We start from the raw sequence: 20,811 nt of genomic DNA, 5'->3' as shown, positions 1-20,811 counted from the left end.
TCATTAATAGTCGCAGATTTTCACATGGATCTGGCGCTCATCTTGATCCCTTCTCCATACTTGCCTATTCCAATTTTTCTGTTCCTCCTTAAAACCAGGAAGTATTTCTTTATCCAAAGAATCATGAATGACTGGAACAGGTTACCAACAATAATTTGCATTGAAATAGCACCCTTCATGTAGGATAATGTCTCGAAGCACTTAAGAAAGCAAAGGAAGTTTAGTTGATTAATGCCAAGACACTAAAAGCACAGCTTGATGGAAAGACAGTAGAATGGATATGCTGGAAGGATGAGATCAAATGGGCTGATCTGCTCTTATAATCTTGTGAAAGAACAATACTCTTAACAGCAGAGAAGACATTTTCTAAATGAATGCAAACTGATGGGTCACGTGGCAGTATTAAATCTCGATCAATCTTTGACAACGTTAAAATAAAATAGCTCAGCCACCTAATTTCAGTACAACAACAACAACAACAAGATTCCATTTATTGAGCGCCTTTCACGTCGGGAGGACGTCCCAAGGCGCTGTACAGTTGGATCAGGACCCGAGCAAGGGGGAAATGGTGAGGGGAGGGAAGAGAGGGAGCGAGGAGGGGGTAGAGAGTTGAGAGAGGAGCTGAAGGCACGGTCAAAGAGAAAGGTCTTGAGACTGGCCTTGAAGGAGGAAAGGGAGGAGGCAAGGCGAAGGCACTGGGGGAACAAGGCCCCATTATCCTCACAAAATACTCTTTAAACATGTTCATGGAAAAATGAATAGTGAAGCTTTGCCTATTATAATATAACTTGCACTTACATAATGGCCTCACATAGAGTAAATGTCTTGAAGTGCCTCACAAAATAAAATTAATTAGAAAGGAAAGTGAATATTACTCTATAGGCAACAACAACAATAAAATTACATTTGTAAAGCGCCTTTCACGTCGGGAGGACGTCCCAAGGTGCTGGACAGACAAAGTTTCGGAACCGAGCTGGGGTTCGGGGTCAGGGAGCGTGGAGGGCAGGGGGAAAGCAGGGAAATCGAAAGCACAGTCGAAGAGGGGGGTCTTGAGATGGGTCTTGAAGGTGTCAAGGGAGGGGATGAGGTGGAGTGACTGCGGGATGGAGTTCCAAAGGGTGGGGGCAGAGTGACAGAAGGCCCGCCCGCCATTAGTGGGGTGTGGGAGGCGAGGGACGTGAAGCAGACCGGAGCCCGCTGAGCGGAGGAAGCGAGCAGGATTATAGGGGGTTAGGAGGTCGCAGAGGTAGGGGGTAGCAAGAGGGCTTTGAAGGTGATGACCAGGATCCTGCTTACCTAATTCCAGAAAGTATTGGGTGCAGGTTGGCAGGAGCCAAGATTTGGGGTCCGCAAAGGTGCCCTGGGGTACTGCTGGAATCTAACCAGCTAAAAACCACATAGCTTGCCATTGGTATCGCTGTCTGACAAACTTTCCAGCTTGTCCAGCTAGGACCACCTGATCCATTAGGGCTTTGGCTCACAAGGTTAACAGGAGCTGAGTGGGATGACTCCCTGCCCCCAGTGACTGGTCTGCCCTTCCAGGTGCTGCTGATAAGCCAGGTTGGCTGTGCTGTAGAGCCCTAAAATACTGTGGACCCGCATTCCGACATTCCATTGCCAGGCATGTTACCTTGGAGCCAGTTCAGCTTCAAGGAGTCTCTGCTTATGTCCCCCCTAAGGAGGATAGCAAATGGAAGGGTTCAAAATATGAAAGGGTTTCAAGAGAATAGTGACAGATTTTTTTTCACAGATAGCAACAGTGGCACATCAATGATCTCTTGGCACTATTCAAAAAGAGAAAGGAGTTTTTCCTGGCGTCCTGGCTAACAATTCTTCAAATAAAACTACTTCATGGGTGTTTGTGGAACATTGTTGAACATAAATTAGCAACTAAGTTCACCTGCAAAATACAGTCACAACACTTAACAGTATATCCTGTGACATACATTCATACACCTTCCTGACAGGAAAGGATCGTGGAGTCCTGTAGCTCAGTGATTAGAGCACTCGCTTTGCAAGTGAGAGACCTGAGTTCAATTCCAGGCAGGGCGAAACCTTGGGTAAGTTTCCTTACTCCACACGCCTAATAATAATCCCTCCAAAACCCAAAACAATAATAAATTGGTCATTTTCAATCTACGGCTGTTTGTGGGACATTGCTGTGCGCAATTGGCTGCCGCGTTCGCCCACAAATATACAGTCAATTCACTTTACAGTGTGTTCTGTGAAGCGCTTTGGGACGTCCTCCCGACGTGAAAAGCGCTATATCAAATGCAAGGATTATTATTATTATTATTATTATCATTATTATTATCATCAACATCAAGATTATTATTGGAAGTATAATGGGAGAAGTTAGAAGACTTTACTCAAAAAGGTATGATGATGTGAAACATATTGCCATAAGCATCTTTTAAAGGTTTCAATTACAAATTTTAAAAGAAAATTTGATTTTTTTCTATTTAGATAAACATTTAAAGAATTAAGATCAACAAGGAGAAAGAGTAAGGAACTGATTAGAGTCGATAGTTCCACTGCGAGAGCTGGCACAGAATATACAATGCAAGGCAAATTATCCCCTTCTGGGCTAAATTTCCATGAATTCTTGTTCTGATGCATTTTCATGGGAGTGTTATTCTGTGTGCTAGAACATTTGGTACATGTTTTGGAATATGTGTAATTATAATGGAAAATTCTATTGATTGTTTGGTGAACACTGTTAAATATTTCTCTCTCCTCCAGAGTCAGGGTTCCCTATCATTTCTGTGAAAGACTTCAATAATAATCCCTCCAAAACAAAAAACAATAATAAATTGGTCATTTTCAATCCACGACTGTTTGTGGGACATTGCTGTGCGTAATTGGCTGCCGCGTTCGCCCACAAATATACAGTCAATTCACTTTACAGTGTGTTCTGTGAAGCTCTTTGGGACGTCCTCCCGACGTGAAAAGCGCTATATCAAATGCAAGGATTATTATTATTATTAATGTGTTTATTTTATGTGAAAGTCAGTTTCTAAGTGCAAATTGTCCATAATAAGAAATGATGTTACAAAAGAGAAATGGGCTTCATTCAGAGCACAGGCTTTCTTCAGGAACTGTAAGAATATACTCTGAGTTTAAAGCTGTTCTCAGCAGCTCCCAAAATAACTTGTTGTTTCTTCATGATGACTTAAGCATCATTTCTTTGTCATTCGAAATCTGGATTCTCGCTCAGAAATTCCCCCCGAAGAAATTTTCATTGCACAGTACCTATGAATCATCACATTGAATGTTTAAAGTGAACAAAAGCATATTAAGCACTGATTAATTCTATGATCCCACCCACGCCATCGAATTGCCTTCAGAATGCATCAAATGAAGAGTCTTTCCTGCCGAACCAATTTTCCCTTTGGCAAAAAAAGCAAATCATATTATTCTGCAAAGGAACAAAACATCTAATTTTAGTGTGTCAGCTTCTTACTCTCTCTCATCATTTTGAATGATAAAAAGTAACCTGCCAACATTAACCAGGTTTATAATATTCTAGAGACGATGAATCTGATGAAACAAATTTTGAAGGTGTTCTTTCTAAATTTCTGAACCCTGACGTGTAGAGTGTCTTCACACATAATGTATTATTTTTGGATATGGTTACAAATCTCATCTGTGTTTTATCTTTAGAATGACCTAAGATGTAGGTGTTATTGCTACTGCCATTTCAGACTAGAAAGCAAATCTTCTAATGGCTAAAATGGATGGCTGAACCATTACCTTTTGATCTTTCAATTTTAATGGTTATATATATCCGAAAGGGAGAAATAAAATGGGGAATGGGAAAAAGACAGAATGAGATTAATTGGATTGCTCTTTGAGTTAAAGTATGATGGGCTGAGTTGCCTCCTTCAGTGCCATAAATTTACATTGTTTTATGGTTCTAATGATCCCTAATGTTCAATACTTAAATTATTGAGGTGAATATTTGATTTTTTAGCATTTCTTGAGGTTTTATCTACAATGTGAAAATAAGTTTTTCCCACAAACTGGGACATAGTGTAAGGTTTTAATAAACTTGTGACCCTGCGGTGAAGTATGAACTGACACAATTTTTTTTAAGCAGTAAAATTTAATAAAAGATTAGTAAACAAATGTATATCAAAATTATATCTTTCATCAAATCAAATTGATGCTTACGACAGGTTATTAAGTTCACTGCAAAGAGTTGTTCAACCAATACAGTGGAGAGGTAGGGAGGAGCAAAACAGTGGAGGGCCTTGAAGGTAAAAACGAGGGTTTTGTACTCTATGCTCTGAGGAATGGGGACCCAGTGAAGAATGGGAGTGATAAGTACCCGGAGCCTGGTGCAGGAAAGGACACGAGCTGCAGAGTTATGAATAATCTGCAGCTTGTGGAGGCAAACGTTGAGAAGTCAAGTGAGTAGGCAGTTGGCGTAGTTAAGCCAGGATGTTATGAAAGCGTGGATCAGGGTCTCGGCAGCCTGCAGGGAGAGGCAGTGGCGGAGGTGGGAATGTGGAAAGCCCAAACGGGTTACGGTGCGAACGTGGGGTTTGAAGGATAGCTGAGGGTTGAAAAGGACACCGAGGTTTTGGATTGGCTTGGTGAGGTGAAGAGTGCAGCAATGAATGGTGATAGTGTCAGTGGCTGAGGTGAGTAAGCGCTGCCGGGAGCCAAGCAGAAGGGCTTCTGACTTGCCAACATTGAGCTGGAGGAAGTTGGCTTTGGTCCAGGACTTCCTGTTTAAAACTGGACCCTGTTTAAAGACATCACTTCTTATTAATAGGAAGCCAATGTTCATGAATTTTAACATCTTTCTCAGTTTTTGGTAGTATCACCGATGGCAAATTTACATATGTTATGAAAACATCCTGACTGAAACATAGTTGTTGGCATCATTTGCTCAAGTGTCCTCCAGAGGGCAATACGGCTATTGATTGTGACATCAGAGAGATGTCAAATTACTCTTCTTGTATTGCTACACATGTCCACAGTGACATTGGCTATTTTTCTCCCTTTTAGTGTAGTAACTAAAGACTTGTTAGCAAAATGTCTCTTGCTTTGAACTATTCAGCTACATTTGATACAGATGGCAGCTTAAATAAGTATGCTGGCGTGAAACTTTGTGCCAAATGGACCTGTTTGAAAAGTTTCTATTTCGTTTTACAATACTCTCAATTTGGGATTTTTTTCCTTACACTATAATGTTACAATAATTGTCATGCTTTGAGAAGACCTTAAAGCTGCAGGCTCCTAAACTTGAATTAATTTAGTTTTGAAAAGAGTGACGAATCTGGAGGATTAATTTCAAAACAAATCACATTTGCTATGGACTATATTTAGGAATTTTAATTACTGTATGCAAGATTAAGATCTAATAGTGCTGGCGCTAATCCTGCAATGCTAATTCTTTCAAATGATGGAATTTAGGATTTAGGATTGTTGGATCGATGCCAACTCAATTTGTAAATATTGTGGGCATTGAAATCTCAATATTACATAGAAACATTTAAAAATCTCAAATGGATCATGTAACCAATTACATTTTCAAACAGTGATGTGTTTTACTACTTATCTTTTAAAATTACAGGAATGTGTTTATAGGGCATCATAGATATAATTACGTAGATTGTACATGTGGATTTAGCACATAGTCTGAGTGTATGAACTCGACCTATTGCATAGTGAATATTAAAATTGCAGTAACATCATACAGACCAGATTGGTCTGATTCCCAGTTTTGTTTGCAACACTCGTTATTAGCCCTGAAGTTTAACCCTCACCCACGCATTCGTCACCTCAAGGCTCGATTACGGAACTCCCTCCTCATTGGCCTTCCCAACTCTTCCCTTCACAAGCTGCAGATCATCCAAAACTCTGCAACTCGTGTACTCTCACGCACCAGGCTCCGTGACCCCATCACTCCCACCCTCGCCCGACTCCACTGGCTCCCCATCCCCCAGAGAATTGAGTTCAAGATCCTCGTCCTCACCTTTAAGGCCACCCATGGCCTTGCCCCCTCCTACCTCTCTGACCTGCTGACTCCCTACCAACCTGCCCGCTCCCTCCGTTCATCGGGCTCCAGCCTGCTCCATGTCTCCCAACTGACCCGCCCTACCATCGGTGGTCAGGCTTTCAGCCTCTCTGCCCCCAAGACTCTGGAATGCTATCCCACGGTCCCTTCGCCTCACTTCCTCCCTTGCCTCCTTCAAGGCCGGTCTCAGGACCCTTCTCTTTGACCATGCCTTTGGTCTCCCTCCCACCTCTCTGCCTTCCCTCACCCCTATACCCGCCATCCCCCATGCTCGGGCCCCAACACCTGACTGTTCAGCGCTTTGAGAAGTCCTCCCGACGTGAAAGACGAGAAAGAAAGCAAGAAAGAAAGAAAGAAAGAAAGAAATAATAATCCTTGCATTTGATACAGCGCCTTATCATGTTGTTGAGATGTCTCAATGATTTTCACAGGATATATTGGAAAGTGGATTGACTGTATACTTTGTGGGCACAGCAGTGTCCCACAAATAGTAGTGAATTCAGTGACCAAATTTTTGTACACTGCTACAACAGAACTGAAGACATATATTAATTTACTTTGTACAGTGAGTTTTCACTGGGACAGAAAAGGACTTTAAAATTTTGAAACGATCTGAAAGAATAAACAATGAAAACATTTTATTGCTGGTGGATAAATATGTAAAACCAGAAGGCATACGGTCATGATTGTTACTAGAAGAGCTAAGGCTAGACTAGATGTTTTCAAGAAGTACGTTTTTCAAACATCACGCGCTTTGCTACAAGTGGCTAATTGGGCTTGTGGCATGATAACATGTATGGAAAATTGGATAAACATTTGAAAAGCAACAATATTAAAGGGTACGTGGAAAAATCAGGGAACTGGAATTAGAGTCATTATCTCCAGTGGATACATTTGCAACAGTGAAACTTTGATTGCTTCAAAAGTTTCCTTCTGTGGTTCTTTTCTATCCTAGACAATAGCATAATGAACTGGTGTTCAAGGCTTGCTATTTGTTTACATGCCATCACACATTACGCAGTTAAATACACCAAGCTCTTTCACAATGATAGAATCTTGCCAAAATTAACATTAGTGGTGCAATAAATAGTACTATATCAGCTGTACAATGAAAGAAACATATTTCTTTGTTTCTAAACATTTCAGATTTGAAACCCTTACAATCTGAAACATGGAATCAGGGCCTGAAAGCTAGTCACTTTAATATTAATAAACAGTATGTTCTTTCTGAATGTTCTCCGAATGTAAAGCTTCTGTACAAGTTTCCTATCAGCCTTTAATGAATAGTTTATGACTTTTTCCCATGAAAACATTGACTATCACCAGCTCTAACCTAGTGTTAATTACTCCCCTAGCGATTTGCCTTTTCATGTGTGGAATTTTGCCTAAGTTCCTTCCAAATGGCCTTTAAAAAGGTCTGTAACAAACTGTAAATTGGTCTTTTTTTCTCCGTTTGCACAGCGATGTGTAAGCTGTACTTGAAAGGTTGGAATGCCGAGAGCCATACTGAATAATTTGTTAGTGTAATCATCCACCACTCCCCTTCTATTTGCTAAAATCAGAATTTTGACAGGAAAATGTTGACACCATTTAGAGGAATAGCAAATGTCACCCGCCCCAAAATAAAAAAAACGAGGCGAATGTTTTGTAAGATGTATTCTTAATTATCTGAAATTTCTTTCATTGTCTATACGTGATGAAAAAGGAGCCTGAGTCACAAATGGGGATATCTTTGAAAATGGTAATACTTTGTCCATCTTTATAAATGATGACTGATGTCAAGCAATTGAACTTGATAGTTATGCTTCTGTAGGTAACGTTACACTAACGCATGGCTTCACTAACTGTGCAATATGTTCAGCTGTATTATCACAATTACTTGAAATTTCAAATGTTCTCACTTAGCCACTTAGTTAACGCTGTCTCGGTATGCCATATTGCTGATTTGTACAGGGATAAATTAAATATTTATGTGCAAATTATTTACCTCCCTCAATATATTTACCTCCCTAAAAACAGCTGTCATCAACCCCATCCTGAAAAAACGTTCCCTGGACCCACCCCTGCTCTCCAGCTACTGCCCCGTATCTAACCTCCCATTCCTCTCCAAGGTCCTGGAATAAGTCGTCGCTTCTCAGCTCCGCTCCTTTCTCTCTCGCCATTCCCTCTTTGAACCCCTCGATTCCGGCTTCCGCACTGCCCACACCACAGATACAGCCCCGGTCAAAGTCACGAATGACATTCTAAACATCTGTGATCAGGGCTCCCTCTGCCTCCTTGTCCTCCTCGACCTCTCTGCCGCCTTCGACACTGTCGACCACTCCATCCTCATACACCGCCTCTCCTCCTTAATTAACCTTCATGGACCAGCCCTTGCCTGCTTCGATTCCTATCTCTATCACTGTCTCCACTTTGTTGCCTCTAACGGTTTCTCCTCCAGCCCCCGCACTGTCACGTCTGGCATCCCCCAGGACTCTGTCCTTGGCCCTCTCCTCTTTAATATCTACATGCTCCCCCTTGGTGACATCATCCTCAGACATGGGGTCAACTTCCATATGTTTGTGGATGACACCCAACTCTCTCTTTCTGCCTCACCCTCAACTCCATGACCACTGCTGTCCTGACAGACTGCGTGTCGGACATCGAGTTCTGAAAGAGGGCAAATTTTCTACAGTTGAATGTGAACAAGACTGAGGCCCTCCTGATTGGCTTGTCCCAGCGCCTCGGCACCGGCAGCATCAACCTCCATGGTTGCACACTACAACTCACCAAGCCAGTCAGGAACCGAGGTGTCATATTCGACCCTCAACTGTCTTTTCTTCCCCACATCCAAGCCATGACCCGCTCCGCCTTCTCTCACCTCCGTAACATTGCCTGACTCCGCCACTACCTCACCCCTCAGGCCGCTGAAACTCTTGTTCATGCCTTTATCACTTCCAGGCTCGACTATACAAATGCCCTGCTTGTCAGCCTTCCCAACTCCTCCCTCCACAGGCTGCTTCGATAATCCAGAACTCTGCAGCCTGTGTCCTCTCCCGCACCAAACTCCATGACCCCATCTCCCACTCTCGCCCGACTCCATTGGTTCCCTGACCTTTAGAGGATCCAGTTCAAAATCCTGGTCCTCACCTACAAAACACTCAATGGTCTTGCCCCACCCTATCTCTGTGACTTCCTAACCCCCTACCAACCTACCCGCTCCCTCCGCTCAGCCGGCTCTGGCCTGCTCCTCGTCCCCTGACCCACCCGACCCACCATTGGCGGGAGAGCCTTCACCCACTCAGCCCCCAACCTCTGGAACTCCATCCTCCCAATCACTCCGCCTCTCCCCCTCCTTAACCTCCTTCAAGTCCACCTCAAAACCCTCCTCTTCGACCATGCCATTGGTCACCCCCTTTCCCCTCCCCTCCCTTCTCCCCCCCTGACCCCAGCTCGGGTCTGAAATGCTGTACGCTGTCCAGCGCCTTGGGATGTCCTCTTGTTGTTGTTGTTGTTGTTATTGTATATGTGCCACGTGGGTCTCAAAATCAAGTCTACCATTTTATAGTTCTTCTTCATTCAGAGACATCATGTAGAGACAATGAGCTGGGCTAATTATCAGCAGTTTCAATGCACATCTCTTCTGATGAATTTGGGTGTGTGGGGATGGACAGGCGTTCCCATGAATTGGGTCCCCTGACCTGCACAGAGCATTGGGGGTGTATTCAGATATATTCATAGCAGATCAGGTCCAATTATACGATATTTATGTTTAGATTCTGTACAGTTTTCTTGGTAAAATAAACTGATGGTTACCGTCTGCTTTAATGATTCCAAACACTGTTGGCTGTCAATTTTGCTAGTGAGGCGTATGCATCCTCTGTACTCAGATAATAAAAGCCAGTGTCTTAAAATGTCTTTTAAACATTCTGATTTACAGAAGAAAATGCCTCCTGTGATATTCTAGTGGAGACAACCTTGTGTCACATCGCTTTGAAACTTTTATTTATCAAGGTTACACCACATCTTTTGGCTTCCTGCATACATTTATTTCACTGTTGACATGCTCTTACTACCTCAGCAGAGCGCCACACTGGAAGAACTGAACAGTAAGAAATAATGACTTGCTTTGACAACTGTATCTTCATTAGCGGCATCATGAATTGGAAGCTTTTACATATGAAGCGTTTGCCTATAAAAGCAGTCACTACACTTGACAGTAATTATCTGTGTAACAGTGGGAGACGTGCTGTGAAAATGCAAATTTTCTAAAAAATTTCAAAACACTGCTACTTCACAGAGACCAGAACCTAACACACGAGATCTGCTGCTCCAAGATCATGATGACTTTTAAATTAAAAGTTTTTTTTGACAGTTTCTGAAATGAGATTTTTGCATTAACATGGCTTTACAGAATCTCTCTGTAAGACTGTCAGAAACAATGTTCAATGAGAAAGATAACAGCAAACCTGCTCCATTTTCTGTCTATCCATAGACAGACTGCTGTACAAGCAGTAGCATCACGATGCTCTGAAATTGGTAAACAAAACTTTCTAACTTAGAGCCTGACGGAAAAAGAATGCTCAGACATTGCCTTTGTTTTCATGGGAATATAGTATTGGTTAACTTCTAAAATATTTTAATTGCATAGCATCCGGAGATAGAACTGTTACTCAATTTTTGTAGTAGATAAGAGAGCATGCAGATTTTGCCAAAATCTTATATTATGTCTTAATTTTGAAGGCATTTTTTCTGTTAGTTCTTTGAAGAATTATAAGAGGCTGGTGTCAAAGTTAAGACTAAATTAAAGAATTTGCCAAATTCTGGATTCTCTGAACTGTTACATAAATAGAGTAAATCTAGCCCAGGTGGAATTTCTCCCCGCTACACCCACACCCACACCCCCACCCACCAAACCCCAGTAGTTTGATTCTGACATTCCTGGTGTCTGTCCAGAAAATTGCAAACCTGTGGCCTTGAAGAATTCTCCACATAAAAGGCCTATTCTTTCCTGTTTATTTATTGAATACCCGGTCAGCTCATAGGGTCACATAGCTAATGTGACTAAGCTCAGCCATGCTCATTTGATATATTTCCACAAAACATGCCCCTGCTTTAACTTTTAGTAAAATACATTGAGAATGAAATATACCTGTTTTTAATCCAGCTGAGTAATGTGTTATTCAATTCAATTTGCTGATGATGACCCCGTTTAAGAATTCTGAGTCACAATTGATGTCTTGCTGATTATTATTAACTGACATAATGATATCACATTTTTCTCTTTAACTAAAGAAATGTAGAAATCCTGTAAACTCATTCAATCTTTCTGAATTACTGTATTTCTTTCATAGGATCCAAAATTCAGCATTTATTTCAGTTGGTTTATTTCAATTTAGATATGTTGGAATGCTGTCAGTGTACTTTAAAGATGAATATTTAAATCTTAGCTGATGTTATTGTGATTTGGAATTGTTAACAGTTGCTCAGGGTGTAATAAATGTAGTAGGTTCTTCATTTCAGATTGTTTTCTCTTGTCTTGAGGGTAGTTTATTGTCTGATTTCCTTGTGCTGCACCCAGGGCACGGAAACTGCAACTGTGGAAAGTGTAAGTGCGACAAAGGCTGGTTTGGGGATGCCTGTCAATACCCAAAGACTTGTGCCATCCCAAAGAAAAAAAGCAATGAGATGTGTCAAGATTTACAGGGTGTAATATGTTCCAACGCAGGTAAGAACAATTTTTTTTTCATCTAGCTATTTGATAGTATATATTCCAATCACGCTACATATTCCCTCTTTAGAAATGTGGAATATATAAAAATTACTGATTAACTAAAATAAATTTAGAAAGAGAAGTCCTTCCACTCACCCTTAACAATATAATAGTTTCTGTCTCCATACATAGATTGGGTCTTACAGTCACTCAGAAAGATTGGTAATGTTCCAAGATGATTAGCACAGAAAATAAACACAAAAATTGTGTTAATACATAAGTATCAGAGTAACATTAATGTCAGTTCTTGGTGGAAGCTGCAAACTGATGGTAGGAAGCAATCATTGCACATTTGCTATGTTTGTTCATGTTCAGAAATCTTGCTTTTGTCATAATTTGCTGGCATTAGCTTACTCTGCTACTGACTGATATCAATGAGCAAACATTTGTGTGAATGATTTCACCTTTGGCTTGAATCAACTATTGTGAGTGTCTGAAGCAAAAAAATAAGAGATCATTGCCCAAAGCTATAGTTTATGTAAGCTAATGTAAAAGTTATATAGAAGGAAACTTGCAGTAATAATTATCACTAGTTTTGATGAGGTTGACTGATTCCAAAAATTCAACATTGGGCCCAAGGAGATTTTATGCTTATTCACCAGTTAGTAGGCTCAAAATAATTATATAGCTTAAACATCTTAAATTAAAAAGTTATTCTAGTAATATATTAATAATAATAATCCTTTCATTTTGATATAGCGCCTTATCACATTGTTGAGAAGTCTCAAAGCGCTGCACAGAATATACTGTAAAGTGAATATATTTTCTTCATATATTTTGTGCGCAAAACGCAGCAACCAATTGGAGGTCGCAGATGTAGGGTGAGGCGAGGCCATGGAGGGCTTTGTATGTGAGGATCAGGATCTTGAACTGGATCCTCCAAAGGATAGGGAGCCAATGGAGTTGGGCGAGAGTCAGGGAGATGGGGTCACAGAGTTTGGTGTGGAAGAGGACATGGGCTGCAGAGTTCTGGATTAACTGCAGCCTATGGAGGGAGAAGTTGGGAAGGCCGGCAAGCAGGGCATTTGCATAGTTGAGCCTGGAGGTGATGAAGGCATGAACAAGAGTTTCAATGGCCTGAGGGGTGAGGTAGTGGCGGAGTCGGGCAATGTTACGGAGGTGAGGGAAGGCAGTGCGGGTCATGGTTTGGATGTAGGGAAGAAAAGACAGTTGAGGGTCGAACAAGACACCTCGGTTTCTGACTGGTGTGGTGAGTTGTAGTGTGCAACCATGGAGGTTGATGCTGCCAGAGCCTGAGGTGCTGATGCGTTGGAGTGAGCCAATCAGGAGGGCCTCAGTCTTGTTCACATTCAACTGTAGGAAGTTTGCCCTCATCCAGGACTTGATGTCCGATGGCAGTCTGTCAGGACAGCAGTGGTCCTGGAGTTGAGGGTGGAGACAGAAAGATAGAGTTGGGTGTCATCCATGTGGATCCCATGTCTGTTGATGATGTCACCAAGGGGGAGCATGTAGATATTAAAGAGGAGAGGGCCAAGGACAGAACCCAGGGGATGCTAGACGTGACCGCGCGGGGGCTGGAGGAGAAACCGTTAGTGAAACAGACTGAAACAGAGCTGGCTGTAGCACTCATTGGACTTGCTGGCTAGCAAGATAGCAACAGACTAAACTGAACAAAAATTAGAGTTAACTGGCAGTTCAATGCTGCAATCCACAGCCAGCAAGTCTAATTCAGGAGATGGCCAACTTCAGGCCTGAATACTGTGATGGAGGCAGGATGGGAGGGAGTTTCATCCAGGGTGGGACCAGTTAATGTCTAGTTATTGACAGGACAGAAGTTTTAGCAATCACAGGCTTCAAATTCCACCCTGTTATTTTATAATCCAACAAATATGCCAAGACTGTTTTTTCTATCTATTTTTATGGCATATGTCCGGGTAGACAATGTAATGCAACAGCTGTAAGTAATGTGAACTGCGGCCTCAGAGCACATTCAGCAGGAACTGAAGAATGTTGTTTTTCACATTTCTCAGGCACATGTCACTGTGGCAGGTGCATTTGTGACAACTCTGAAGATGCCAAACTGATTTATGGAAAGTTTTGTGAGTGTGATGACCGCGAATGCATTGATGATGAAACTGGCGAGATCTGTGGAGGTATGTGTAGACCTACTGAATTTTAACCATTGCTGCTCTGCATTATACTCCACAAAATATTTATCAATGTTAAAATATTCATGTTCTATTGTGTTCCTTGGGTGCTGAGCTTTCCTGTGACCTTTGCTTCAAAAACTTTCTGTTTAAAACTTTGGCAACATTAGAAGGTTAAAGCTTAAGATTTCAATATAGAGATACCCCAAAACATTTTCTCCCCTCAAATGTTCTCCCTTTCTCTCCTGATTCACTGGATTCTATGGGCATCAAATTCCTTCCAGCCCAACATTCAAATCGTTGTTCTGTATGTATCAGCTTAGATGGTGAGCGCTGCAGACTATGCAAGGAATCAGACTTAAGTCTGATCTTGTTACTCAACTGCTTGCACTTTCTAGCATGAAAGGAGGACAAAGCTTGGCTGTTTGTTTTCTGACTTCCCTTGCCTTGAGACACTGAGGGTAACTATAGTGCTTCATTTGGCTATGAATTACTAGCTCAGGACAGATGAGGGATCAATCTCGTGATCCTTCTTGTTTGTGTGGGTCAGTTCACTGGGCAGTGCTTTCACTAACTGAGCCAACAGGGGAAGATATCTATGGTGAAATATTACAAATAATCGTAGCAGAGGTTGGCTAGTTCACTAATGTAGCAATGTTACAATCTGGAATTTGCTATATAGGATCAGTACCAAACATTAAGGTCATTCACCCATTGATCCATTCAGGGAATACTATTATGTCTTTGTTTTCTTTGAATATCTTTTTCATATCTTACTTGTCTTGGTAGGAACTTTAGAAAATATTCTTGAGATTGTATATATTTACATGAATCCTCCACCCATACTATTTCCCTCTCCTTTTACTCTCCTATACTCCTCTATTCCTTTCTTCTTCATGGCCTCAATGAACACTGGCCAGGTTCATGTCTCCTGCCCTATCAGCCATTGTACCCCCGATCTCTGGATCTCCAAGCTAGAGTCTTTCTAACTGGCTCCCTCTCTCCCCTCGGTCAAGGCCCATCTCGAGACATATGCTTTTGGTCATCTTTTCCCTCCCCAGCCGCCCATTCCTTTCAGCTCTCACTCTCAGCTTGGGTGCTCAGCCAGCAATGTCAAGCGCTTTGAGATGTCCTCCTGACGTGAAAGATGCTATATAAATGTCAGTTGTATTGTATGTATACATTATGTCCTCTTTGCATCATGTTGTAGTCCTTGAAACAAGCTGGGTACTTCTATCAAAATTAAGATTATTGACCTATTTCACATGTACAGGTTGACTTCATACTGTTATCTGTTTAAGCTGGCTGGGTGGTTGTGCAGGGTTGGGGGCGGATGTGGAACTTTATCTGAGTTTATTTTTAATTCAATATCTTTTTAATTGGATTTGCAGCATAATCAGTTTATTTTCTGAACCTTTCCAAGCATGAGACACTTGTGCTTTGTGCAGGAAACAAAAATAATTTGAGATGTGAATGCAAGATGGAGGTATTATCTGTCTGGAAATGTATCAAATTGTTCAGTATTTCAACAGAGTAATTATGTTCCATAGGAAAAAAGCCTGTTAAATGTTGCTGAGATATTCTTGAATTGTGAATTCATTGCTTTTTCTAATATTTGTTATGGTTTAAGGCCATGGAAAGTGTTACTGTGGTAACTGTTACTGTGCGCCTGGTTGGCATGGAGATAAATGCGAATTCCAGTGTGACATTACCCCTCGGGAGAGCAAGAGAAGATGCTCGTCTCCAGATGGCAAGATCTGCAGTAACAGAGGTCTGTCTTTAAACACTTCAAATGCAGATGTTGCTAGTCATCTGCTGGAATGAATTATGTCACCCACTTTCTGTGATTAGTTTGGTCTGAAACTATCTGATACAGCAGGGTTCAGGTATGACCTTGTGCCCTTCGGGATACTTGAGGGAATCCACTTTATCATCTGCAATATTTATCATTTTAACACTTTTAAGACAAGCGTATTTTGAAGCCTATTGTCTGAAAACTATTTTCTCCAGATTTGCATTTGAAACAAAAAAGAGGCTAATGGATGTGCTGGATCCAAAAAAAAAGCAGTCAAAGGAACACCATTACAGCAGCCGTTCTGCATGGGTTCTCCAAAATGACAGTCAAATTGAGAAGGCTCCTGTGCTGGCTGCTGTCCAAAAACTATTACAGTGTAGCAAAATTGCACGGCTGTAGTTCCCGACCTAAAAGTGTATCATCAGGGTAATCACGTACCATAACCACAGGAAAAATTGCCTGAGATTGGTTAGAGAACACTTATGTTAATTATAGGCACATTTAAACCCTGAATCAAATGAAATTCATTGAGCTGGCATTTGGCTGCATTGTGCACTGGAATCAAGTATGTACACCCCTGATAGCCAATTTGGCTTTGATGAAAACAATTCAAGGGCACCAAGTGATTTTCTCACTGGGAATGTGAGGAAGATTCAGAGTGCTGCCAGTGAGAATGTGATTCTAACTGACAAAGCTCTGTGATTTATTTTGGAAAAAAGCAGACATGAACATTATACTTGCTAAGAAGACTGGACTCACAGCAGAGAAGCGATCAAACTTGGTGCAGCAGCAGCATTGCCCAGAGATGTTTTTATTCTGTAGTCTGTTGTTCATTTTGTAGAGCCCTGTAGCAAATATATGAAAATAATCAGATATACAGACAGTGTTTTTTTTAACAATTATTATTAATTCTTTGAATAGTGAATTTTCCCTATGGCTGTAGGGGGGAACATTATTGGGATATACTGCAGTGAAGGAAAACTGCATTAATAAAAGGAATTTGGTGACACAAAGATGAATGGGGAGAAAAAATGTCTGTACTTGAAGCAAAGTTAGCTCTTTAGCAAATTTAATACTCTTATCTGCCTGAATGTTTACTCCAATGTTAGATGCTTTAGGGTAGGCACCATCAACAACAATTTACATTTATATAGAGTCTTTCATGTAAACATAAAGTCTTGGAGCGGTTCGTAGAATAAGATTCATTAAAAATGAAGTGCATGATTTTATCGAGGCAAATGCACTAGAGTGAAAAGACATGGAAATGCAGACACACACAACTGCCCACATGCATGCTACACTTGTGCAACTGATGTGGTGGATAGAAAGCTTGAAGAAACACTTATAGAATCTGCTTTCAAACTGCAAAAATACTCCTCTTGGAGTAATCTCATTGCAAGGCGATTCTTAGTTACACCAGAATCTACTACTCTTCAGCTAAATGAAAGGGCCATTCCATATCACACTGTACTTACATGCCGTATCATACTGTATTTACTTGAACTGAAAATGCATTACACACATCAAAGGCTATTTCGATCTCCATGGAAGTCGTAGAAGTGGTTAGACCACTCACCTCGCAAGTGAGAGATCTGGGTTCGATTCCTGGCAGGGTGAAACCTTGGGCAAGTTTCCTTACTCTACACGCCTGATAATAAACCCTCAAGAAAAAAAAATTGGTCACTCCAATCCACTACTGTTGATGGGACACTGCTGTGCGCAATTGGCTGCCGCATTTCACCCACGAATAGAGTCAATTCACTTTACAGTATATTCTTTGAAGCACTTTGAGATGTCTAGAAGATGTGAAAGCACTATATCAAATGCAAGGATTATTATTATTATTATTAATGGTATGATTGGAGTAAAACAGCTGCAAATAATTTACCACAGTGATACTCATTCTATGTCCATTTGCCAAGAATCTCCTTACATTAAGTCTACATTGGGAGGGATATTTTTGCAATTTGAAAGCAGGTTGTATAAATGTTTTCTCAAGCTCCTTATCTGCCACATCGTTTTTGCATGCAACTATGAGATTTCATTGATCGCTAGCCTGGCTATGAGATATCGATTTTGCTAAGGATCAGTACTTTTTTCTCTCCTTTATTTGCTATCTAGCAAAATAATAGGAAGGAATGCTAATAGTAGGCATGGTTATTCCAGCTTTCATAATCCAGTGAAAGAGCTGCATTAAAGATAAAATTATTCCCAATGTGAAAGGCATTATACAAATGTAATTTATTGTTGTTGTTTGTTGATTCAGTAAGTCTATTAGTTCTATATTTTTATTTCTTCATGTGGTGGTATGTCTGGATTCCACCTGACATCTGCCCACAGTGGCATAATTGAGATGAGGAGCTCACTGTATTCAGGATCACATTATAAACTCTTGTGCCACCAGTGCGTAGTACACTGAGTCACAGGAATCCCAAGAGTAGTTGTCAAACAGGGGATTATCTTGCAACTAAGTGTACTAATATTGTGTGTTTTCTGATGGGTTCCAACTCACTTCCTAGACCATATTATTTCCCAGAGCTACACAACTAAGTTTGTGATTCTTTAAACCTGTATTCTGCTTCAGTTTCAATATTTTTTTGAAAACTCTATGTAGTCAGAAGCTAAACAGTTTAATGTAATCTGGGAAGTAGTACATCATGGATGTTTGCACTGGAAAAATCTAGCACTGTTATTGGATGCCTGTTTATTTGAAGATTAATGAAAGTGTTAAAATGATATAAAAAAAAGACAGTATAATGCCTAACTTTAATGATGGCATTGGGCAAAGTAAATATAAATTAACTAAATGAAATCCTGCAGTAGTCAGTTACATACATGCAGTTACATGGTATGGCCATTGTTTGTTATCTTATTGTAGCTCATTGAATGATTTTACCATGATAGACTGCAAAAAGTGAAGATCGAATGGGAAATTACGTTATGTCTTTGAGTTTTGCTAAATTTGCTTTCAACCTCAGGCTGTTGGCATTCATGGCATTCATCCTACATCATGTGTAGATTAAAGCACAACATTGATCACAGCCATTGGGTTTGTTAATTGTTGGATTGATGCAACCACTATTGTACATTATTCACTTCACTAATGTCAACTAAAAAATTAACACAGGCTTTTTCTCCCTTTGAAAAACATTTTCTATGTATTCCTAACACCCCTTAGCTTAGTGCAGTAATTCCCATCTTTTCTTATCCACTAGCCACAGACTAGGTCATTGTAATATGTTTGCACATCTGGTGAGTAGCTAAATCCCTCCACTAAGCATCATTAACCTTAGATCTGTATTTTATGCTGTAATAAAATAGTATAAAATACCCCAGCCTATAGGTCTAGACTATTTCTTTCACATTGCAACAATTAACTTCCATTACACCTCTTATCATATTTCTGTAACGTTACCATTTTATATCATAATTTTGATAACATTTAATTTTAAATGTACTTAAAATTGTAGTAAAACCTACCTATCACATTAAATGTTCTTGATATGACAGTAGTTACTGCTGTACATGAAATACAATCATAGATTTCCAGCACAAGTGCATTTATTGATCACACTATTTTTCTTCAGGGAATTGCATTTGTGGCGAGTGCATTTGCTACGATCTGGATCCTAGTGGGGATTATGGTGATATTCACGGACTATTCTGTGAATGTGATGAGCGAAACTGCCTTTCACTATACGACAGATACGCTGATGAATTCTGTTCAGGTAAACAACTTATGAAGCAGTCAATGAATCACACTATCTCATCTTCTCTTGAATCTCTGTGACTTACTTCCATAGCACTCAATGTTATACAGGGTGACAAAAATGTTGTGATACAATTACAATGTCTAATAAGTCTTAAAGGAATGATGATATTTTTGTTTTGTTTCAGATAATAGGGTAGATATCATAACTGTTTGGTCACCCTGTACTTTAGTCTAGGTCAGCCAGATACAGACACCGATATCAGGTTCTTAGATTATGTTACATGAAGGTTCATCATGTTCCAATAGTCCTTAGTTGTTAAAAGTGCATGAAAGTGTTTTAATAAGTGTTATATATATTTAATATATTTCGTAACGTTCGGAACGGTTTCATCTGCACTAATGGGCTTGGAGAAGAAGTCACTATTTGGAGCTGTCCACGTCTTTACCAGAATGTCAGTAACCCAAAGTCTGAATTTCTCACATTCTTAGCCCTACAACCAGGAGTTTAACATTTCAAATCAACAAGAGCAACAACAAAATTACATTTGTATAGCATGTAGATTTTTGGAAAATTCTTAAATCCATTCTCAATTTGGAAGTGGTATTTTTGCAGTTTTAAAACAGAAATTGTGTCTTAATTTAGAAACCATCTCATCAAATTAATAATTTAATAATTTTCTAAAATACGTCTTGAGCAATGGTCTGAAGGCTAAGCCCATGAGATATTATAAGCCTCTGGTTAGTGAAATAGTCCTGCACATGACCTACTTTACTCTGGGGATTCTGTTATCCATCAAATGTTTCCAGGACTCTACTCTGAGCAAAGTTTGACATTTAAGATCTAACACGTGAAATTGTTTTCTCTGTGATTTTTTTTCCTGTTTTAATTTGTAACCATCTAGCCAGAGAAAAGGCAAATAATTATTCACAATCTGCATTATTTATAATTTATTGATTGAAAGAGTACTACATGTCCCACAGATTCTACTTGTTTTTATTGGTAGCCTGCGAAACAGATGACACATTTTTATGCTCTGCTGAGGCCAAAACACAATCAAATAATGGGACAGACAGAAATCACACTGGGATTCAGAGAAGTGAGAAAACAAAACATCTTCCTACTGATTCCTCTGCTTGCAAGAATATTATGGCAGAAAGTTTTTATTGTGATAATTATCAATGATAATTTGGACATAGAATCTGCTATGATTTACCACATAACATTTTAATCCATTCCTAAACATTGGCCATGGAACTAGCTCCTGCTCTCTCAACCTCCTAACCTCGTGTGTTTATACAGTAAAACTCATATAAGTCGAAACAGTCAGGACATTTAATATAACGTACATGAAGTCTGAGTTGCAGGCAAATTGTATAAATCATAAAAAATCCAATTTAATCAATAAGCTATATTGC

General features: G+C 40.2%; 1 protein-coding gene across 1 annotated transcript in view; it reads left to right on the top strand.

Moving 5' to 3' along the window:
- The window catches only part of itgbl1 (integrin, beta-like 1), a 148,190-nt gene that overhangs the window by 61,504 nt on the left and 65,875 nt on the right, over positions 1–20,811 (top strand). The window contains exons 3-6 of the mRNA XM_007887032.2: positions 11,589–11,735; positions 13,772–13,894; positions 15,519–15,659; positions 19,271–19,411. Of these exons, the coding sequence (XP_007885223.1) occupies positions 11,589–11,735; positions 13,772–13,894; positions 15,519–15,659; positions 19,271–19,411 (552 nt within the window). The remainder of the gene's footprint in view (positions 1–11,588; positions 11,736–13,771; positions 13,895–15,518; positions 15,660–19,270; positions 19,412–20,811) is intronic.

The sequence above is a fragment of the Callorhinchus milii genome, unplaced genomic scaffold, assembly GCF_018977255.1.
Source record: "Callorhinchus milii isolate IMCB2004 unplaced genomic scaffold, IMCB_Cmil_1.0 Scaffold4, whole genome shotgun sequence".
Taxonomy (NCBI): Eukaryota; Metazoa; Chordata; class Chondrichthyes; order Chimaeriformes; family Callorhinchidae; genus Callorhinchus; species Callorhinchus milii.
This window is presented reverse-complemented; position numbering and strand designations above follow the sequence as displayed.